At 49.7% G+C, this 23,089-nt stretch overlaps 2 protein-coding genes across 4 annotated transcripts in view; one reads left to right on the forward strand and one right to left on the reverse strand.

Moving 5' to 3' along the window:
• Positions 1–23,089, reverse strand: part of DNAJB13 (DnaJ heat shock protein family (Hsp40) member B13) — a 58,688-nt gene that overhangs the window by 35,422 nt on the left and 177 nt on the right. The window contains exons 1-8 of one of the 3 annotated variants that reach the window (XM_073548549.1): positions 22,931–23,076; positions 22,354–22,457; positions 21,891–22,052; positions 21,046–21,203; positions 18,769–18,882; positions 18,572–18,685; positions 14,815–14,891; positions 14,433–14,671 (exon numbers count right to left, since the gene is read on the reverse strand). In XM_073548549.1, the coding sequence (XP_073404650.1) occupies positions 14,518–14,671; positions 14,815–14,891; positions 18,572–18,685; positions 18,769–18,882; positions 21,046–21,203; positions 21,891–22,052; positions 22,354–22,457; positions 22,931–22,998 (951 nt within the window). In that variant the 5' untranslated portion in view covers positions 22,999–23,076 and the 3' untranslated portion in view covers positions 14,433–14,517. Of the gene's footprint in view, positions 1–14,432; positions 14,672–14,814; positions 14,892–18,571; positions 18,686–18,768; positions 18,883–21,045; positions 21,204–21,890; positions 22,053–22,353; positions 22,458–22,930; positions 23,077–23,089 lie in introns of those variants that run through there. The other 2 variants (XM_073548548.1, XM_073548547.1) reach the window with 2 other exon arrangements.
• On the forward strand, positions 148–4,880 carry UCP2 (uncoupling protein 2). The gene is made up of 8 exons (XM_073548541.1): positions 148–305; positions 1,590–1,748; positions 2,244–2,470; positions 2,769–2,976; positions 3,083–3,277; positions 3,355–3,456; positions 3,686–3,866; positions 3,955–4,880. The coding sequence occupies exons 3-8, from the start codon at positions 2,345–2,347 to the stop codon at positions 4,067–4,069; spliced, it is 927 nt and encodes a 308-aa protein (XP_073404642.1). The 5' UTR covers positions 148–305; positions 1,590–1,748; positions 2,244–2,344; the 3' UTR covers positions 4,070–4,880.

The following is a 23,089-nucleotide window of genomic DNA, read 5'->3' on the forward strand; positions in this document are numbered from 1 at the left end:
AAGGAGGGGGCTTCATATTACAGGTGAGAGGAGCCTTGCCAGTAACAGGTGATGAGCCTGTCTATGATGGGGGTTGGGGTCACAATGGAGGGGGAAGTAGGTGATAACAGGGAGGGAGGAGGCAGGGAGTGGAGAGACTGGCCCTCCCCCACCCCCAGTCCATATAATGCAGCAGAGCCCAGTCCTCTGACTCAGCCCTTTCTCATCCAGCTGAGGACAAGCAGCTCCCACCCTGCTCCCCTCCATTGTGCCCTCCAGCCTGTGTCCCCTCCACTGCACTGGTCTCCCTTCTTCTTCTCCTCCTGGTAAGTGACTGTGAATCTCTGACACATTGTTGCTTCTTCTCCTATATGCCCTTATCTGTCCCACAATACTCTGTTTTTCTCTACTTTATGAAGAGTTGATACATTGTTGCACCTTTCTGTAAAATGTCTAAATATTTCTTTACCTTCCTGCTCACAAGCTGAGTGTCTTACTCCCCTCTGCACATGTTGTGCCCCCACAACTCCTGTGCTCTGGTTATTTTTGCCCCCTTTCATGCCTTGATATCGACTATATCCCTTATGTTGCCAGTTGTCTTCATCCTTGGTGTTAAATTGGCTCCAATCCCCTTTTTCTTCTGGTAAACTGTGGAGTTTCCCAGGTGAAAAACTAAAGTTTTAATGTGCTCTTCTCCTTACTTTGTAGTCCCTTGGGGGGGTGTCCATAGTTGCCCTCATAGGTGCTGTTTTCAAGCCTAAGTTTTCCTTAGTTCATAGATTCAATGTCCCCCTCTTTTTGTATGATATCCAGCAAGGGGGGCAAGACAAAGTGGGTGGATTGCCCTATTGGGTACTGCTGGCCCATAAAACTGGGGGGAATGCTCTCCCACCACATGGCATATGGCCATGCAGCTTGTGGTTTCCTGTAGGTGCCTTACCCTGCAGGGAGCCAATATTGGGGGGAGGGGGACACTGGGGGGTCAGATCACTATTATCCTTATGTTGGCTGCGTATCTGGTGATGGACACAGCTGGGGGGGTCAGGTCACTTTAGTGGGGCATCAGGGGTTAAAAGCCTATTCACCTGTAATGGCGTTTAGCCATCACAGGAGGCTGGAAGTCTGTCTGCATCGAGCCTAATGGCTGATAACAGGGAGCAATAGACCATTCTGCAAACTGTGTAGTGATCCAGTACATTGCATTGCAAAATCAAAGGGTCCCTCTCCCTATAGAGGAGGGAAATGGTAGTGACGACTGTAAAGAACGGCGTGTCCCCTAGAGAGAACGTCTCGTCATGGCCTCTAAAGGAGAGGAAACTTTCTGTCGCTTCCAGATAAGTCGCCTGCGCGAGTAATGGAAGAACCTATACCCAGAAAGCTGCATAAAACAAAGGTGGCCATGTCGGGTGACTGATATTGTCCATCATGATCTGTAGTGCCCCCATTAAAATGTGACCGGAGTCCCTGATACCGTAGATCGCTGAACCCTTAAACAAGTAAATTACTTCCCTAATTTTATTAAATGTATCAATAACTTTACTTTGTTACATTTTGCTCTTTTTTTTTTTTGTTTCTTACTAACTTTTTTTTTTTTTCTCATTTTTTTCCAGCATAAGTATTATGATCATACAGAATCGTTTTTACCAACATTTTTCTATGGAAAGTAAAGGGTACCGCGTCTCCACTGCCAGTGGTAAATCCGACGGGCGCGACGCCTTCAGGGAAGCCTGATCTTCACACCGTCCTCCCTCCAGCTGGAATACTTGAAGGTAACGTCTTATCCGGCAGGATGCGTTCACACCATGCAGACTGGACAGACGTCGTCTTGGGAAGGACTGGGTGGCTGCTGGGGACTTTTTTATTTATGTCCCATTGAGATGAATAGGACTGAGAAATGTTTAGAAATCCTGTGATCTATTGCATTAGATTTGCAGCAATTGTTTTCCTGTTTGTTAGAAGTGAACAGGTGCAGACGGATCTCGTGTCCTGCAGGGACGTCCCTGTCCGGCCGCTCCCGGTTTCTAAGAAAACACAATGGCAGTAATGACACCAGACCTGTCCTGTAACCTGATAACTGCAGGGCGCTGATCACAGGACCAGGGGGCCGGAGATGGGAGAGGGTCCTTGCCGTCTGATGTCATTCCAGGGGAGAAAATTAAAATTTGGAAATAGAAATGTGAATTAAACTATAATAGTCAGCTGACTTCCATACTGAAGAATCCAAAGTAACTTTGTTGTTTTTCTCTTTTTCGCCCTCCTTCTAGCTTCTGGCAGAGTTTATTTGCCTTGTCTTATCACTACATCTGCCCCCAGGACAGTCCAGTCCTCCATCGTTTAAGTTCGTTGCATCCTCTAAAACTTCAGAATGGTTGGATTCAAACCCACCGACGTCCCCCCGACTGCCGCAGTGAAGTTCGTTGGCGCAGGGACGGCAGCGTGTATTGCTGACCTGTTCACCTTCCCTCTGGACACTGCAAAAGTCCGTCTGCAGGTGAGCACTGGCGTCTGGTCCTAACCGCCCATGAAGTAGCGTTTGTTCCTGCCGAGACTGGGAAAGCCATGTGACGGGCACCAGAATAGAAGCCCAGGGGTTGGTGGGTACCCTCCGATCTATGCAGTATTTTCCCCCAATATTGCTGTACTGTAGTCTTCCACTCTAGCTGGGTGACAACCCCGACTGGAGCTATGATGCAGCAACATTGCTTGTCACCTGGCTTTCCCAGTATCTGCTACTGTTCCATACGTTGGCTGTCATGGATGTGTAGCTAATGTACCTTCCCTCGATGTAGATCCAAGGAGAGACCAAGGGCCTGGTCAATATGAAGTCTACCCAGTACAAGGGTGTCTTCGGGACCATCTCCACCATGGTCAAGACAGAAGGACCTCGGAGCCTCTACAACGGGCTGGTGGCCGGTCTCCAGCGACAGATGAGTTTCGCGTCCGTCCGTATCGGACTTTATGACTCTGTCAAGCAATTCTACACCAAAGGATCTGAACGTAAGGAGCCCATACTCAATCTGTGACCGGTCGTCTGGTTCAGTGTCTGCTGTCCTACTGTGGTTGGATTTGGTGTCTTTATTGACCACTTCTTTATCCCCAACAGATGTTGGAATCGGGAGCAGACTCCTCGCCGGTTGCACAACCGGAGCCATGGCTGTGGCAATCGCTCAGCCCACAGATGTGGTGAAGGTGCGCTTCCAAGCTCAGGCCAATGTCTCCGGCTCCAGAAGATACAAGGGAACAATGGAAGCCTATAAGACCATCGCCAAAGAGGAAGGCGTGCGCGGCCTGTGGAAAGGTTAGTCTTAAATTCATTTTATTAAAATTTTCACTTTTAAAAGTGTTCCAGGATGTTAACATTGTTGTATATTTTAGGCACCGGCCCCAACATCACCCGAAACGCCTTGGTAAACTGCACGGAGCTGGTGACCTATGACCTCATCAAGGATGCGCTCCTGAAATCCAACCTCATGAGCGGTGAGTCTTTCTATATAGCGGACTTTCTACCTCTTAAGTGCCACTGCCGCAACTGACCACGGCATCTAAGGGTGTAAACTGTTGAGATCTACAAGTAAGACTTGGGTGACGGCTCTACGGCACAGATGGCACACTGCTGAGCAGGAGTCGCTTGGTCATGACGGTGCTGTGAGGGACGTCTTCCACAGGTGGATGTATGACTTATTACTTCTCTACTTTCATTCTGCAGACACCCTCCCGTGTCACTTCACCTCCGCGTTCGGTGCCGGCTTCTGCACCACGGTGATCGCTTCCCCCGTTGATGTAGTGAAGACAAGATACATGAACTCTGCCAAGGGGCAGTACAAGGGTGCCCTGAACTGTGCCCTCACCATGCTGCGACAGGAGGGGCCCATGGCCTTCTACAAGGGGTAAGTTGTGCGTGCTACGTCGGCCATATTGGAAGTCTCCAACCTTTAATGACTGCTTTGGCTTATTCTAACTCTTCCCTCCGCTCAGGTTCATGCCGTCCTTCCTGAGACTCGGCTCCTGGAACATCGTGATGTTTGTGACCTACGAGCAGCTGAAGAGGGCCATGATGTCCGCCCGCGTCTCCTGGGAGGCTCCGTTCTAGGGCCCCTTCCCCCGTCTCTACCTCTCATTACTGTTTACGTTAGGTTTTTTACTTATTGAGTAGAAAAGTCCAAACTCCATCAGAAGCTCTTACTACTCAAAGGGAAATGTTTAATAAAAAAAAAAAAACAAAAAAAAAAACCTTCACTCTGCACCATGGAGTTCTGCATAAAGGAGCAGGTGGCGTTTGTCACGTGAAGTAGCGGCCATATTGCTGCTCCTGAATTTTCTGTAACTTTTGTCTTTAACTCTCTTTCTACAGGTTTTTTTTTAACTCTCGGCTTCGCTTTTAATCTGACGCTTGCTCTCTTGCCTCCAGTTTTGAGGATTTGTGTACGATGAGTACATTTTGGAAGTTATTTGATTTATTAATCTTGTACGGAGCCTTTTTAGAGGCAAAACATGCCTTGTACTCCAGTCACATCCAAAGCTGCTTTCCTTGTGATTGGAGTATAATGTATATCTAAAGACTATATGGATTGTGCTCCAGTCCTGACTGCAGCTCTGGCAGGGACTGGAGCACATACAATACATATAAGGATGTGCAAGACTACTCCTCCTGTGTAGATTTAGGCGGTTGCAGCTTTCCTTCTCTCCAAGCACCACACAAGCTGCAAGCCTCGTTGCCTTCTACCCTTTTCCTGCTGAGTGACGGTTACATTCCAAATGCTGCTGACTTGGCTGTGACTCCTCTACTGCGTGCCCCCCACCCCTCTCCTGGAGACCAAATGGTTCCTGTTCTGCTTTTATTCTGTTGTCTTTTATATGGCTGACTCTGCATGATGTAAAAATAAAAATTTCACAAAACCGCAGCCGTCTTGCAGCTCATTTACATGGAGGTAGGGGTCAGGGCCATATTTGGCCATAATGCTGCCCTACGACCTTTCAATGGTCATACCCCTAAAGTAAGATGCCCTTTTAGATCGTAGTTTGGGGGGGGGGGGGGGTCCTATAGATGTTAACATCTGAGTTTTCAGTCTCTGCTTCCGTGTGTGCAATAGGCAACACTGACCCTATAATCTACCGTAAAGGATTACTACTTACATGACTACAGCACCAGGACCTCAATCAGTACATGACTACAGCATCCCAAGCACCACTATAGTACAAGAACAACCATCAGTACAGGAATAAATTACCCGAATTTCCAGCCGCATTGAAATGCAGCATCCACTTCAAAGGATCAGCAGAGCGACACCGTTACAAGTGTATATCGCTGGAGTATGCAGTGCTAGTTAGAAAGGATGATAGATGTGGTACTACTGAACTGTGCAGCCACACTGTCTTCAAGAAGAGAAAAATGGCATTCGCCACTCGTGCATCATTAATTTTCATTCCCAGGTCATATGCAGATTAAAGACTCAGACCTTGAAATATAAAAGTACAAAATTACTGCACCAGAGCCTGCCCCCCCCCCCCCCCCAACCCCCTTTCCCTCATTGAACCTCTGCAGCAAAGCAGGTGTGATTCTAGGGTGTCTTGGGTACTTTATCACAATAATAGGTCAATAGATATGTTATCCTAATTTGCTAAGAATCTTGGATTTTTTTTTTTTGGCCTGGTGGGCATGATACGGAGTCTTGTTTTTGAGAGGTATTCTTGTTACCAATCCTGCTAATCTTGCATTAAATCAAAATTGTTCCTCTTCCAATATCGAGCCTTGTTCTTCGGGCTTTCAATGGGCCACTGTATTTTCACAAAAATACCATCTGAAGTTGTGGCCTTCATGAAAGATTATCCTCTTCATTTCATACTGGGAGCAACAAAATAATTAGTTCATCTAACAGAGTAGAGATATAGGAGAATCTCAAGCCTTGGCAACTTGATGGCTGAATGCTCCTGTAGGAAGACTGATCTTGTGCAGCCTAGAGAAGTCCACCAGGGTCTTCTTCACCGGTATCTTGCTGGTAACAAGCCATCAGGTTGCGGTTTTCTCTCTTCGCCTTGTTCCTTCTATTCCTCCGACCATGATCTCCTTCTCCAGTAATTGCTCTCTTGATGTGGCCAGAGTAGGCAAGTCATAGTTTTGAGAATATCTGGGTTGATTTGTTCCAAAATTGATTTTTGTTCCTCTTGCCATCCATGGTATTCATATCCTCTTGCACCACATTTCAAAGGCGACTATTCTTCTGTCTTGTTTCTTTTTCGGCCAGGTTTCACAACCATAAGTTATCCCAGAAAAGAACAATGTACAAGCAGAGTCTTCATCACCAGTGATATGTTCCTCGATGTGAAGACCTTGTCCAGGGTCTTCATTGTTGATTTGCCCAAAGCAATTCACCTAATTACGTCCGGTGTCGCTGCATCTTGAGTGATCGTTGATCCGAGGAGGTTGAAGTCCTTTACAACTTCCAGTTCGTCGCCATCCATTTTGTATGTGTGCCGATCATACCTGGTAGTGGTCAATATCTTTCCTCCCTTGAATGGATCATAAAGTATGTGAAGTCAATGCTGATCCCATTGATGCATCAGAACTTTTTACACATACCCTAGACTCCACAAACATGGTGTTTCCTGCCTAGGGAAAAGTTCACAAAGTACATTATTGGAGGACCAAGGATGACAGCAAGAAAGGTCAGGTCAAGGTTACAATAGACATAGGGTCATTTCAGATGCCTTCAGCCCCAGATCTTAAGTGTCTTCAGGGGAAGAACGTCCAGCTAGACATTCTGATGGCAATCTCTGACAGATACACATTTAGGGCTGGACGGGTGAAATTCCCTTGAAAGTATTGAACCTAATAATAACCAATGCCAACTTGGGGGACCATACAGGGTCTCACAGAATACAGGGAAGATGGAACAGTCTTTACAGTAGATCTTCCAAGCTAAAGAAACTGACAGCCATTCTAAAAGCTTAAGGCTACGTGCACACGCTGCGGATTGGGGTGCGGATTTGGCAAAATCCGCAGGAAAATCTGCAGGTCAAAAGACCTGCGGATTGGCCTGCTTTTTTTCATCTCCACAATGGAGGAGATGGCAAACTGCAGCGGAATCCGCAGAAAGAATTGACATGTCAATTCTTTCTGCGGTTTCAAAACCGCGTGGAAAAATCTGCACTGCGGTTTTTTATTCCCATAGGGAATAATGGTACTGTACACCGCAGCAAAAACTGCTGCGGACCCGCAGCGGCCAAAACCGCTGCGGAACCGCAGCAGAATCCGCAGCGTGTGCACACAGCCTTACAGGCGTTCCTTCCGCACTCAAAGGGTTGACATATCAAAACAATGTCTGACAACACTACAGTGGTAGACAGCCTAAAGGTGCTGTCACACTTAGCGATGCACCAGCGATCCCGACCAGTGATATGACGCAGTCAGGATCGCTGGTGCATCGCTAAGTGGTCGCTAGTGAGCTGCCACACAGGCAGATCTCACCAGCGACATCGCTGGGGTCGGGGGTCGCTACTTACCTGTCACACTAGGCGATCCTGATGTCCTCCCGCCCGGCTCCACGCTCGTCACCACAGGAAGCTGACAACGAGAAACAGTCCTGGACGTTCTCGCGCGATCAGCGATAACCAGCGGGGGAGCGGGTCGTAGGTAAGTATCAGACACAGCGATATCGCTAAGTGTGACAGTACCTTAAGTCGTCCAGGAGGTACCGGGTGAGCAGATTTAAGGAGGATGACCAGGCAGATCGTGGATCTTTTTAGCCCTTTATCAGCAATTTATTTGAAGGGAGTAGACACAGTTTTCCTCGGTCGTCAGTCCTTGATCCAGTGAGAACGGTGCAGGAATCGGACAGTGTAGAACAGGACGCGCAGAAGTGAGGAGGTCAAGACAGACAGATTTATTTGCAATGAGACAAAGCGGTTTTTTTTCTCCAAATCAGCAGGAACAAACTAACAATAGATGCCCTAGGCTCCGAATGTAGTGTTTGAACCCTGGAGAGCTGAACTAGTCACCAACTACTTTAGTCATGCAAATTATGTGGCGGCCTACAGAGCAAGTTGTTTAAATGCAAATATGAGTGTTGTGAAAATCTAAATCAGCATTCAAAAAGGTCAAGCAACCCTGGAAGTGAAGGCAGGGTGTTCTCTGTAGAACCATACTTACACTGTCAATTAACAAGTATGTAGATCTAATCAAGGAGCCTGAGTGTGAAGGAATAACAATGGAAGCGTCTATTGATATGTGCATGTCTACATCTACAAAAGGTGCCAATAACATGACGTGTCAATAGCTCGAATATTGGATGGCTACTTGATGCAATGAAGACAAAGATGTTTTCTACTACCAGGTATGACCAAGACATATTAGAGATGGACGGGGTATGAACTGGAAATTGTAAAGGACTTCAACCTACTCATATCAATGATCACTCAAGATGGAGCGAAGACACCGGAAGTCAATAGGGGAATAGTTATGGGAAAATCAACAATGAAGTCACTGGACAAGGTTTTCAAATCGAGGAACATTTCACTGGCAACAAAGACACAGCTCGGACATAGTCTGGTCTTTTTTATGGTAACATACGGATGCGAAACCTGGACGATAAAGAAACAGAAGAAGAATCAACGCCTTTGAAATGTGGTGTTGGAGAAGGATGTTATCAATACCATGGATGGCAAGAAGAAAAAGCTTGGAACAAATCAGCCAGACATGTCCCTGGAAGGAAGGATCACCAAGCTACGAGTTGCCTAATTAGGACACATGATACGAAAAGATCATTGACTGGAGAAGGACATCATGGTCAGAAGAATAGAAGGAACAAGGCGAAGAGGAAAACCAGCAACCCGATGGTTTGATACTATCAAGATAATGGTGGAGAAGATCCTGGTGGACCGATCTAGGCTGGCACAAGATCGATCTTCCTACAGTTCGTTCATCCATCAAGTCATCATTGCTCAGGATCGAGCCAAAGGTCATTAAAATTCATGGCCCTTGAACAGACATTAATTTTACATAAGGCAGTCTCCATGTTCCTGAGATGTAGGAAGCTGGTCACCTCAGGAATATATTTCATGTCCCTAACACTGAAATGCTGTTTAAGGTTGCAACTACCGGCAACGTCTCCGCCATACACTACTATTCTAGAGGGCCGGTCTGTCATAAACCAGCCGTCCTTCTCAGGCACGACTAAAGGTCTCAGGACATAGTATTTTCTCTTATTTTGGGATAATCCTAAATCGGGAAAAGAAAAATAATATACCCCATAACCTCCTTATCCAACATCACTGAAGGGGAGCTTGCTCATCTCTCCAAATCACACCTCACCACTTGTGCACTTGACACCATCCCATCCCACCTCCTCCCCAACCTCGCCACCACTCTTATCCCATCGCTAACCCACCTCTTCAACCTATCACTAACTTCCGGTAATAATATTAATAATAATCTTTATATAGCGCCAACATATTCCGCAGCGCTTTACAGTTTAAACCTTCCCTTTTGCTTTCAAACATGCCACAATCACGCCTATCCTCAAAAAGCCAACCCTCGACCCAACCGCTATGTCCAGCTATCGCCCAATATCACTGCTCCCATTCGCTTCCAAACTCCTGGAGCAGCACGTCCATGCTGAACTTTCCTCCCACCTCTCATCTAACCTGCTTTTTGACAATCTACAATGTGGTTTCCGCCCCCATCACTCCACTGAGACAGCCCTGAGCAAAATTACTAACGACCTACTTACAGCCAAAGCGAACGGACAATACTCTATACTCCTGCTTCTAGACCTGTCCTCTGCCTTCGATACAGTTGACCACTGCCTCCTACTACAGATCCTCTCTTCCTTTGGCAGCAAAGACCTTGCACTATCCTGGATCTCCTCATACCTCTCCAACCGCACATTCAGCGTCTCCCATTCCCACACTACCTCCTCATCCCACCCGCTCTCTGTTGGAGTCCCCCAAGGCTCTGTTCTAGGACCTCTACTCTTCTCAATCTATACACTTGGTCTGGGGCAACTCATAAAGTCCCATGGATTCCAGTACCATCTTTATGCCGATGATACTCAGATCTACCTCTCTGGCCCAGACGTCACCTCTCTGCTCTCCAGAATCCTGGAGTGTCTATCAGCCATATCCTCCTTCTCCTCCCGCTTCCTCAAACTGAATGTGGACAAATCTGAACTCATCATCTTTCCTCCATCTCACAGATCTTCCTTACCTGACCTATCTATCACAATTAACGACATCACGCTTTCCCCCGTACCGGAGGTCCGCTGCCTCGGAGTAACCCTTGACTCTGCCCTGTCCTTCAAACCGCACATCCAAGCTCTTTCCACCTCCTGCCGCCTCCAGCTCAAAAATATTTCCAGAATCCGTCCCTTCCTCAACCCTCACTGTACTAAAATGCTTCTGCATGCCCTCATCATCTCCCGCCTCGACTACTGCAACATCCTTTTCTGTGGTCTCCCTGCTAACACCCTCGCACCTCTCCAGTCCATCCTCAACTCTGCTGCCCGACTAATCCATCTCTCTCCTCGCTACTCCTCCGCTTCTCCCCTCTGCAAATCTCTTCACTGGCTTCCATTCCCTCAGCGTATCCAGTTCAAATGGTTAATACTGACCTACAAGGCCATCTATAACCTGTCTCCTCCATACATCTCTGAACTAATCTCCAGATACCTCCCCTCAGGTAATCTCCGGTCCTCCCAAGACCTCCTTCTCTCCTCCACACTTATTCGCTCTTCACCCAACTGCCTCCAAGACTTCTCCCGAATAGCCCCCATCCTCTGGAATTCCCTGCCCCAACACGTCCGGCTATGAACCACACTCGGATCTTTCAGACGGAACCTGAAAACCCATCTATTCAGGAAAGCCTACAGCCTGCAATGACCCCGCTACCTCCTTCTCTCTCACCACTACCGGTGATATCACCTCAACCAACACCAGAACTACTGCAACCCCCCCAACCTACTGTCTCCTTCCCCACCATCCTGTAGAATGTAAGCCCGAAAGGGCAGGGTCCTCTCTCCCCTCTGTATCAGTCTGTCATTGTTAGTTTGTTTACTGTTAACGATATCTATAACTTTGTATGTAACCCCTTCTCATGTACAGCACCATGGAATCAATGGCGCTATATAAATAAATATTAATAATAATAATAATTTATCTACATGGACGCAAGGAGAGGTGTCATTAAATATCTCGTTGTTACATCTTTTCGTCTAAATAAATCCATTTTTCCAGTTTGGGGCATCAGTAGGGCTATGTCCACTTGGTCTTCTCTATCTTTTTTCAAACCCTACAGATTGGATTTCTTGTCTTCCTCTGATCTGTCTTTTGGATGTAAATCTCTGTAAACGTCGGTCCCACTCAAAGGGACGATTCCTTGCTCATCTCTCAAGGTGCTGTCATGGGTAAAAGGAAAAATGATAATTATACTAACCGGTAATTTGTTTTTTCCAGCGCCTATGACAGGACCCCTTAGTTCTCTCCTATTTGGGTGTTACATTGTTGGGGGTCATGTCACCAAGGTGCTATATAAAAAATATATAAATGTTTACATAAATGAACCACATGAAGGAGACTTCTTTCTTGAAAACCACAGAGGAATGGTCGGAGGCCCTACCTTTTTTGTATCCGCAGGCTTCCGGTCCTGGGAGGTAGACCTTCAGTCATAGCGCTGTCACAGATTTCGAAAAATTGAAATTACCAGTTAGAGTACGGTAATTATAATTATAATTTTCATGTATCCTCGTAATTACAGCAACACTGGAACCACAATCAATATATGAATACATCACCAGAACCACTGTCATTAAAGAAATACCGTATATACTCGTGTATAAGCCGAGCTTTTCAGCACACTTTTTTGAATGAAAACGCCCCCCTCGGCTTATAAATGAGTCAATGTCCCAGAAGTTGGCGGAGGAGGAGGGAGTGCCGGAGCAGTAGGTCACAGGAGGCAGGTGGCTGCAGCTGTAATTGTGCCCGCTGCTAAAGAGAAATGAATATTCACTGCACTGGCAATGAATATTCATTTCTCTTATAGCGTGCACAGTTACATCCGGAGCCGCCAGCTTCCATCAGCTGGAACCCTCCTACTTACCTTCCCTGCGCGCCCTCGCAGCATCTTTTTCCGGCGTCCAGCAGCTCTTGCGGCCGGGCGATCAGGTGTCCCCGGTGAGTGGAGCGAGGTGCATATTCATTACTTTAATGAATGAGCGGGGACATGTGATCACTCGGCCGCAGGAACTGCTGGAAGCCAGAACAAGATGCTGCAAGGGCACGTAGGGAAGGTAAGTAGGAGGTTTTTTTGTAATGCTTTTCTCAATGGGGGCCATGCTTTCAAAGATAGGGATGAGGAACCATGCATACCAGGACAGGGATGAGTAGCCATGCAGACAAGGACAGGGATGAGGAGCCATGCAGACAAGGACAGGGATAAGGGGACAATGCATATCTGGCTTATACTCGAGTCAATACATTTTCCCAGTTTTTTGTGGCAAAATTAGGTGCCTCCGCTTATACTCGGGTCGACTTATACACAAGTATATACGTTACATCACCAGATCCTCCAAGAGTACATGAACACATCACCAGAGTCACCAACAGTACATGAATACCTCACCAGTACTACAGTCATTACAGAAATATATTACCAGAACCACCAACAGTTCAGAAATATAGCATCTCCAGAACAATCATCAGTACAGGAAAACAGCATCATCAGAAGCACTATCAATACAGGGATACAGCATCACTAGAACCACCAACAGTACATAAAAACATCACCAGCAGAACCACCAACAGTACATGAATACGTCAACAAGCATAGAAAAGCAATGTCATGGAGTCCCATATACAATTATATCACCTGAACCTACAACTCCCAGTGTGTCCTTAAACATTTAAAGAGTAATTTCAAATCTCTCCCAAAAGTTGTTTTTGGCTCTTTAGTTATGAGCAATTCGGTGGTGCCAGGGTCCAAGGAACCCCCACCAATTGCTCAAAAGACGCAGCTTGGGAGACAGTACTATGGGCCTGATTCATCAAATGTTTTCCATCAACAAAGTGGCATGAACATTTTGAAAGGTCACAAAAACTTCGTGCAACTCAGAGTTGCACCAAATTTTTTTGACTTTTTACTTTTTCACACTGATTTTGTCTAGCTCTGCCAAAATGGGATGGGTGGTGGGCTTTGAGACACGGACGTGATATCACAAACTGTCTAATAAATGACGAGCTGTGCTGTTCCTTACACCAGAAATCGTATTCCAGTCAGAGACCGGAATAAGACTTCTGGCATGGCGCATGTCACTTGTCAGACGTTACTGATTTATTAAGAGGCGTGCACATCTTTATGAATCAGGAACTTCTAACTCCTCATCAAGACTGGCAATAAAATCACCAATCTTCATGAATCAGGCCTTACGACTTTTCTATTGCATTTGTGCTCTGCTGTGTCCTCTCCTGACTTTTGAGCTGCACTCTCCTAACAGGTTGTTTAAGCAATTGATGGGGGTCTCAGGACCTGGATCCCACCGAATTGTTTAGAAATAAAGTACCTAACAGTAAAAAAAAAAAAAATCTCCCAAATGTTTAGTTATTCTTTAAGGTGCATTTACACTGGCCAATAATCAAGACCCAAATATCAGCCAATCTGAACAGTCTGTCAATCATCCGATGCACGTTTGTTAGTCGGGTGAAATAATTTTTAAGGTTGCTTAAATATTGTTGTCGGCAGCCCATCGTCCCCTTAAAATTAACAGTGTCATTATAATGGCCTTTTAATAAAAATAACTACCCATATTGTGCCCCAAATTTACCCTACGCTGTGCTCCTGAGTAAATGATTCCCCTCGCTGGGCTCCTTGCACAAAATATGATCTCTACACTGCCCTCTCTTATTGAGTATTACCTCCACACTGCCCTCCCTTATGAACTATGGTAAACACTTCACACTCTCCTTATCTCCATGATGCCACTCCAATTCTCTTCTTCACAATGTAATCCAGTGTTGCAGTATATAGTGAAATTAAGGATCTCTGCACAAAAATGGTGTTTGGCCATAACTGCAATTATCATCTAATCATGGAAACTCCATTTTTAGACATGTGTTTTGGGGTGTTGCCCCTCAGCAGTGCAAAGCAAGAGATCTGATTTTGATGAATGAGAGACTTTTGACTGCAGTTTGCACCGATGAAGGGCAAACGCCACGAAACATGTGTCTGCAAATGGAGTTTCTGTTTTGGCTTTTATCTTAAGTCCTGTGACTCGTTAAAGGGTCAATATTGACTTTTAGGATTGCTACATCCCCTAGGAGGTGCCAGAGATCTAGTCCTCTTCGTTTTGAAGAAGCTATTTGCATACTAAAATTCCTAGGCATGGCCTATAAGTCTCCTTACACAGGCTTGGCACTCTCTGCAGGGAGAAGAGTATGCCCCTAGAAGATATTCAGACTGGAGATTCTGGTGCCTGAAGTTTCTTTATTACCATTGCCCACAGGTCGTACTGGTAATTATCGGACACGTGACTGGTCTATAATGGCGCTCACGTCTCAGGACAGGAGGGCTTTCCGGAGCAGCTGCTTCTTCTCTGGCGTCAGGTGTTCTGGAAACTGGATATCAAACTGGATAATGAGGTCGCCCTTCACGGTGCGGTCGCAGGACGTCCGCATCCCCTCCCCGGGGACCACTTTACTGTATTTGGGGCTGTTGGAGAAGAACATAATTGTGTCATTATCCTAACAACCACATGGGGATCCGCCGAAGAACTCGACAAGATGCCCCCTACAGGCAGAAATCACAGGGGGTTCGCTCCTTCCTCTAGGTGACACAAGGGGTTAATAACTTACTGTACGATGTCATTGATGGGAATGTTTAATATCCGGTCATCCAATGTTTCCACTTCCACTGTGCAGCCTGTCAGCGCCTGCCAAACACAAGAGGTGAGGGGTTAAGTGTTGCCCCCTGCTGGGTAGGATAAGGTACTGCTCAGAAAATAAAAATAAGGAGACAAATAACATATATCAGACGAATAAAAGATTCAGACTTAGGGTAGATGGCGATTTTGGAAAAAAATTGGACTTGGTTGGTTGAAGTGTGACGGCGTTCACTAGTATTAGGTGAAAGGGCTGGCGGAATACACCGAATAATAAAAGATGGTAATGTGGTGCGTTCGCAGCCCGGGGTCCACCGTGCAGAGATGGTAGACTGCTGCTCGGTAATGGCGGACAGAAACTGGCGGTATAGCAGACACACAAGGGTTAACTTCACCCGGTGAATAGGAGGCGAACCCTGTTGCTTCACAGGGCCGCGATACCGCAGAGTGAACACTAGGACCCTGCCCCAAGGACACGGGGTTAGAGTCCCTCTAGAGCCACCAGTGTTCGGCGCCGCAACTGAGACGCCAGGGCGAGACCCTTACTGAACGCTGTGCCGTTAACAGCCACAGGGTGCAGCGGATAGCTCAATACCGCACAAAGTACGCACAGCGCAGCTCTGGCGGACGCCACTAACCAGCCTAAGCTTTGAGTTGGAAAGCGCATTAGTGGTGCACGGCGCCGCTCAGGCTGATGTCGTGAATGTGCGGTGTGCGGTACCGTAGTGCGTAGTGTAGCACACACTGGCGATAGCATGTGATGGGAGCTGGGAGCACTGCGGCGCTAGGCAGTGCCACTACCCGGCGCTGACTGGAACTCTAAACCCTAACAACATACATATCAGAGGGAAGGGGTTTCATAATGAGTCAGTCAGCGGTTCACAAGCATCCATCATCACACCACTACAAATTACAGTGGCCATGCGAACCTTTTATAGCAGTGTCCTTCCGGGACCTTCCTGATGGTCCAATCCGAGCTGGAGAAGGACCTGAGCACGTGACCTCCGACCTCCAATGAGAGGTCGTTCCACGGGCATGCTCAGTAGGCTGCAAAAAGGACTCTGGAGCTGCTCGCTGCTGGCTAGTGCGGATTGCCAAAGTTGACCCAGAGGTGGCGGCAGCAACCAACCTGACAGCACTCGCCTGAGCAATACGCTGGGAACGACGTCTTTGCTGAGCAGCCTCCTCTGCGGCTGGGACTGAATGGAAGACCGCAGAAGGCAAGGCTCGAGATTCCTGCTGTGCAGGGGCAGGAATCCAACGCCTAACATTAGGCTGCGATGTAGCTGCCATACTTCGCAATCTTTGGCTACCCCTCTCGTGTCGACACCAAGCCCCGGCCCCTGGCCGACAACATTTCTTGATATAATTACCGGTAGTAATTTGTCACAATGGTGAATGAAAAAATTAAATTATCAAAAAAACGAGGGCCGGACTCCGAGTCACTGTGGCACGAAGCGTAAGGTCTGACAATGGCTCTGAGGATTTAATTCTGGCACCTAACAGCTCTCAGGGCACCGCTGGCATCATGTGGAAGTTTGTGCAACCCTCTTAAAGGCCTGAGAGAGGAGCAGGATCCCAATTCTGGGGGTCTGAGGGAGAGTGCAGATGCCTAATCCTGGGGTCTGAGGGAGGGTGCAGATGCCTAATCCTGGGGGTCTGAGGGAGGGTGCAGATGCCTAATCCTGGGGGTCTGAGGGAGGGTGCAGATGCCTGATCCTCGAGATCTGAGTGAAGGAGCAGGTGCCCAATCCAGGGCTCTGAGGGAAGGAGCAGATGCCCGGTCCTGGGGGTCTGAGGGAGGGAGCAGGTGCCTGATCCTGGGGTCTGAGGGAGGGAACAGGTGCCCGATCCTGGGGGTCTGAGGAAGGGAACAGGTGCCCGATCCTGGGGGTCTGTGGGAGGCAGCAGGTGCCCGATCCTGGGAGTCTGCGGGAAGGAGCAGGTGCCCAATCCTGGGGGTCTGAGGGAGGGAGCAGGTGCCCGATCCTGGGAATCTGCGGGAAGGAGCAGGTGCCCGATCCTGGGGGTCTGAGGGAGGGAGCAGGTGCCCGATCCTGGGGGTCTGCGGGAGGGAGCAGGTGCTCGATCCTGGGGGTCTGAGGGAGGGAGCAGGTGCCCGATCCTGGGGGTCTGCGGGAGGGAGCAGGTGCCCGATCCTGGGGGTCTGCGGGAAGGAGCAGGTTCCCAATCCGGGAAGTCTGATGGAGGGAGCAGGTGCCCGATCCTGGGGGTATTAGGGAGGGAGCAGGTATCTGATCCTGGGGGTGTGAGGAAGGGAGTAGGTGCCTGATCCTGGGGGTCTGAGGGAAGGAGCAGATGCCCGGTCCTTGGGGTCTTAGGGAGGGAGGAGGCATCTGTTCCTGGGGGTCTGAGGAAGGGAGTAGGTGCCCAGTCCTGGGGGTCTGAGGGAAGAAGCAGATGCCCGGTCCTGGGGGATCTCAGCGATGGAGCAGGTGCCCGATCCTGGGGGTCTGAGGGAGCAGGTGTCTGATCCTGGAGGTCTGAGGAAGGGAGTAGGTGCCTGATCCTGGGGTCTGAGGGAGGGAACAGGTGTCCGATCCTGGGGGTCTGAGGGAGGGAGCAGGTGCCCGATCCTGAGAGTCTGCGGGAGGGAGCAGGTGCCCGATCCTGGGAGTCTGCTAGAAGGAGCAGGTGCCCGATCCTGTGGGTCTTAGGGAGGGAGCAGGCACCTGATCCTTGGGTCTGAGGGAGGGAGCAGGTTCCCAATCCGGGAGGTCTGATGGAGGGAGCAGGTGTCCGATCCTGGGGGTCTGAGGGAGGGAGCAGGTGCCCGATCCTGGGAGTCTGCGGGAGGAAGCAGGTGCCCGATCCTGGGAGTCTGCTAGAAGGAGCAGGTGTCCGATCCTGTGGGTCTTAGGGAGGGAGCAGGCATCTGATCCTTGGGTCTGAGGGAGGGAGCAGGTTCCCAATCCGGGAGGTCTGATGGAGGGAGCAGGTGCCCGATCCTGGGGGTCTTAGGGAGGGAGCAGGTATCTGATCCTGGGGTCTCAGGGAGGAAGCAGGTTCCCGATCCTGGGGGTCTGAGGAAGGGAGCAGATGCCTGATTCTGGTCTGGCCATGCTCCTTCGGTTCCTCCAGTCTATGTTTCTGTCGGTCTCTCCTGCTGTAACGACCGTTGTCCTGATTTCTGCTCCGCTCCCCTGAAATGGTGCTGGGAGGCAAAGCACACCTTCCCATGGTGGCATGTTAGAATGTGGCAGCTTGGAAGCGCTCATGATAGGACTAGTGACATGGATACGGACACAAGTGAAGAACTATAGGATGATCCACCAGGAAGGATCAGGTGAGAGGACTTGACCTTTAGGGTCTCCCCTTCTAGAGCTCCTGTCGTCATTGTCACCGTTGTTTCCGGCGTATACATGATACATAGAGCACAGGACGCAGCTAGGGCTCCATAGGCGACAGCAGGTGACCGGTCCACTAGTGACAGTGTCCCCAGTGTGCTCTGGTCACAGCCTCACGCCCGTCTCTGCTCCGCGCTCTGCGGTTTATATGATCGTGCTCGCTCTGGGGTTGCCATGGTGTTATCAACAGAATCCTGTCTGAGGGCTTCTGGTCACATGACAGGAAGTTCATCTGAATACTTTGCTGCCTCTACTATGGCGACCCCAGAGCGAGCACGATGTCCACAGCTCCTCCTCGGGCTGGTGGTGCAGCGTGGGTTACACATCGCATCGGTGCGCACACATTTCTCGTTTTTTTCTTACTTTGCCAAGTTCGATGTTCGCTGTGTGGATCAGATTGTCCCCCTGTCGTATAAAGCGGGGGTGGGGCTTCTCCTTCACGATAAACACGATGTCTGCGGGGACGATGTTCGGGCCCTAAACACAGAATAAAATGTTATATTATTTCTAAAAGAGACAATCGGCATAAATGAGGCAGCGGAGAAGCGGCTGCTTGTGACCTGGTCGCCTTCTTTGGGGAACTTGACCCTGGTACCCGCTTTCCATCCAGGATGGACGTCTATGGAGAGGATCTTATCTCGTGTATTGGATGTATGGCCGTCTTCATTCATTACCTGCGGTCATAGAAATACGTATTATATATGTATCCATACAGCCGTAACCTGCTCCTGGGGTTCTGAGAGAACAAGGGCTTGGTCCTGGGAATCTGAGGGAAGGAGCAGGTGCCCGGTCCTGGGAATCTGAGGGAAGGAGCAGGTGCCCGGTCCTGGGAATCTGAGGGAAGGAGCAGGTGCCCGGTCCTGGGAATCTGAGGGAAGGAGCAGGTGCCCGATCCTGGGAATCTGAGGGAAGGAGCAGGTGCCCGGTCCTGGGAATCTGAGGGAAGGAGCAGGTGCCCGGTCCTGGGAATCTGAGGGAAGGAGCAGGTGCCCGGTCCTGAGAATCTGAGGGAAGGAGCAGGTGCCCGGTCCTGAGAATCTGAGGGAAGGAGCAGGTGCCCGGTCCTGGGAATCTGAGGGAAGGAGCAGGTGCCCGGTCCTGGGAATCTGAGGGAAGGAGCAGGTGCCCGGTCCTGGGAATCTGAGGGAAGGAGCAGGTGCCCGGTCCTGGGAATCTGAGGGAAGGAGCAGGTGCCCGGTCCTGGGAATCTGAGGGAAGGAGCAGGTGCCCGGTCCTGGGAATCTGAGGGAAGGAGCAGGTGCCCGGTCCTGGGAATCTGAGGGAAGGAGCAGGTGCCCGGTCCTGGGAATCTGAGGGAAGGAGCAGGTGCCCGGTCCTGGGAATCTGAGGGAAGGAGCAGGTGCCCGGTCCTGGGAATCTGAGGGAAGGAGCAGGTGCCCGGTCCTGGGAATCTGAGGGAAGGAGCAGGTGCCTGGTCCTGGGAATCTGAGGGAAGGAGCAGGTGCCCGGTCCTGGGAATCTGAGGGAAGGAGCAGGTGCCCGGTCCTGGGAATCTGAGGGAAGGAGCAGGTGCCCGGTCCTGGGAATCTGAGGGAAGGAGCAGGTGCCCGGTCCTGGGAATCTGAGGGAAGGAGCAGGTGCCCGGTCCTGGGAATCTGAGGGAAGGAGCAGGTGCCCAGTCCTGAGAATCTGAGGGAGGGAGCAGGTGCCCGGTCCTGGGAATCTGAGGGAAGGAGCAGGTGCCCGGTCCTGGGAATCTGAGGGAGGGAGCAGGTGCCCGGTCCTGAAATCTGAGGGTGCAGGTACCCGGTACTGTGGGCCTGAGGGAGCTAGCAGGTGCCTGATACTAAGGGTCTGAGGGAGCAGGTGCCCGGTCCTCTGGGTCTGAGTGAGGAAGCAGGTGCCCAGTCCTGGAGGTTTGAGTGAGGGAGCATGTGCCCGCTCCAGGGGGGGCCTGAGGAACGGGGCAGGTGCTTGGTCCTGGGGATCTCAGTGAGAGAGCAGGTGCCCATTCAGGGGGGAAGCTGAGGGAGGGAATATGTGCTTGGTCCTGGGGGTCTGAGGGAGGGAGCAGGTAACTGATACTGGGGTCTGAGGGATGGAGCAGTTGCCTTATATTGGGGTCTGAGGGAGCAGGTGTCCGTTCTTGGGGGTCTGAGGGAGGGAGCAGGTCCCCACTCCTGGGGGGCTGAGGGAGGGGGCAGGTGCCTGATACTGAGAGTCTGAGGGAGCAGGTGACTGGTTCTGGGGGGTTTGAAGGGGTGAGCCGGTGCCCACTCCTGGGGGTCTGAGGGAGGGAGCAGGTTCCTGATACTTAGGGTCTGAGGGAGCAGGTGCCCAGTCTTGGGGGCCTGAGTTAGGAAGCAGGTACCCAGTCCTGGGGCGTCTGAGTGAGGTAGCAGCTGTCCTCTCCAGGGGGAGCTGAGGGAGGGAACAGGTGCTTGGTCCTGGGGGTCTGAGGGAGGGAGCAGGTGCCCGATCCTGGGGGTCTGAGGGAGGGAGCAGGTGCCCGATCCTGGGATTCTGAGGGAGGGAGCCGGTGCCCAGTCCTGGGGGGTCTGAGTGAGGTAGCAGCTGTCCACTCTGGGGGGAGCTGAGGGAGGGAACAGGTGCTTGGTCCTAGGGGTCTGAGGGAGGGAGCAGGTGCCCGATCCTGGGGGTCTGAGGGAGGGAGCAGGTGCCCTGTCCTTGGAGTCTGAAGGAAGGAGCAGGTGTCCACTCCGGGGTCCTGAGGGCCAGGGAGAAGGCGCTTGGTCCTTGGGGTCTGAGGGAAGGAGCAGGTGCCCGATTCTGTGAGTCTGAGGAAGGCAGTGGGTAATAATGATCCATGGTAATGTGTAGATTTATTTTTACACATGTCCGGGGACACCACTTACCCTTCGTGAAATTTTGATTTTCTTTGTGCATCCAAAATACAAGTCCTCCAGAGAGAGGTAGAGATCTCGCTCAATTGGAGGGTCCTGTTTCTTCACTCCTCTTCCTCGCAGACCCCCAAATCCTGTATTCACTTCAGACCCATCGGATGAGAAAAAGTCTGGAGCAGAAACACAATGAAAGGAATGAGCCGATAGCAGGAATTCACAGAAACCAAAGATCAATTGTGCTCTGGGTGCAACGACCGCCCCTAATGATGACCTAGAGGCCGGACCAGGACCCCATCACGTGTCTTGTTAAGGGGAAAATATATGGCATATCAATATATACAAGAATCAAAAACTGTGCCACTATATAGACGCTTTGCTGAATATTGGGATCATGTAGCTTTAAGATACTTCTGATTTTCTGAGACTTATTTCTGTATTGTATAACCCACCTAGGCTTCATGCAATACTGGGTGGATTAGGGTGGACCGGGCTAGAAGACGATAATTATGTACATAATGTTTATGTAGCGATATGGGAACATATGAGATCATATGAGATCAATACTAATTTGCTATTTGGGGTAAACAGTAATTTGGAAATGCACCCATGATGTAACACAATGAGACAGCGCGATTTCTGTTATAAAAACTGTACATCTCGGATTAAAGACAGAGAAGAATCATTTGACATGATACACCTTGTCTTGTGTGTTCTCTTCTCCGTGCACGTATAATCTCTGCCACAGACAATTAAGATGGCGACACAGGCATTCTGTGCGCTATATCAGTCTGGTCTGGGGAGACCCCGATTTGATAATCCCCCTCCCTCCGCCATATCAAGCCGTCACTGGATCTTACCTGCAAAGGGATTATCTCCCCCAAAAAACTCCTTGAAGGTCTTGTCCGGATTCCCGTGGTACAGGTACCCCGATGTCCAGGCGTCCTGACCCCCGAATTCTGCCGGGATCCCGCCTTTCAGACCCTCCTCTCCAAACTTCTCATAAGTCGCCTTCTTCCTGGCTGCTCAGAGACGAGGCAGGATTAGTACAGGACCCCGACGACATGTCACCTCTTCACCGCCTCTGCTTGCTGTCAGCGCATGGAAACGTTCAGCAGAATCCGCCTCCTAATCCACATGTGAACACGCGCGGACACGGCTCGTAGCTGAAGGTTTGTTACAGTTGTATCCTAAACACATCATCGGCGGTCCTGTCCTGATAGTTTGTGACAATGTATCGGTGCAGGTAACATGTATCCTGCTGTGTCCCACTGTAACAAACCCTCAGCTGTGAGAAGGGTCGGGTGGCACAGGTTTACTCACGGTCACTGAGAACTTCGTAGGCCTCGGCGATCTGGCGGAATCGGTGCGGAGCGGACGGCTCCTTATTTTTCAGCGGATGATACTTCAATGCCAACTTCCGGTACCTGGACCCCCCCCAAAAAAAAAATTGTATACGGAGGGATTAAAAGGGGCTCTATAGTCAGTGACCGAAAATCTGGCAGTTTTATAATCTACATTTATTACTTTTTTGGCTTCTGCTCTAATTTGAGCAGGATAACGACATCCCTGGTTACCTGGAGTCCGTCAGCAAGCTGCTGCTGACGGATCTCACATCAGGATGCATAAGGCGCAGTGCGCTCTATAGGGCTGTGGTCTGGTGACGTAACGATCGCAATAATTGTCAAAATCTATAGAAATTTCAATTACATTTATATAAAATGTGAAGAAAACCAAACACCCAAATTGTCATTTTTCGCTCTCACAAAATAAGTTATAAAAAAAACTACAACTCCCAGAATGCCTACATTGCCCCTCACTGCATTGTGGCTATCTAGGCATTCTGGGAGTTGTAGTTCTTACCACAGCTCGCCCGCCCACAATAGCTGACAACTCTTACGCTTTTTTAATGTCGGCATCCCCGGCGCTGCGGGTTATCTCCAGCACCGAGTAATAATCCTGCCCCATGACGATCCCGGCAGCTCTGCCTGCTGTTACTAAGGACGCCCGTACGCGGTGCACCTCGGGAGACAAACACCACGGTTACCACGGTGATTCT

The sequence above is a fragment of the Dendrobates tinctorius genome, unplaced genomic scaffold, assembly GCF_039654945.1.
Source record: "Dendrobates tinctorius isolate UK_male_01 unplaced genomic scaffold, ASM3965494v1 ptg000157l, whole genome shotgun sequence".
Taxonomy (NCBI): Eukaryota; Metazoa; Chordata; class Amphibia; order Anura; family Dendrobatidae; genus Dendrobates; species Dendrobates tinctorius.

What these genes read in the sequence shown, in the direction of transcription:
- UCP2 (XM_073548541.1), top strand. Translation starts at nt 2,345, where the DNA reads ATGGTTGGATTCAAACCCACCGACGTCCCCCCGACTGCCGCAGTGAAG. An exon ending in CTGCAAAAGTCCGTCTGCAG is followed by an intron (nt 2,471 to 2,768) that starts GTGAGCACTGGC and finishes CCCTCGATGTAG; the next exon opens with ATCCAAGGAGAGACCAAGGG. An exon ending in GAAATCCAACCTCATGAGCG is followed by an intron (nt 3,457 to 3,685) that starts GTGAGTCTTTCT and finishes TTCATTCTGCAG; the next exon opens with ACACCCTCCCGTGTCACTTC.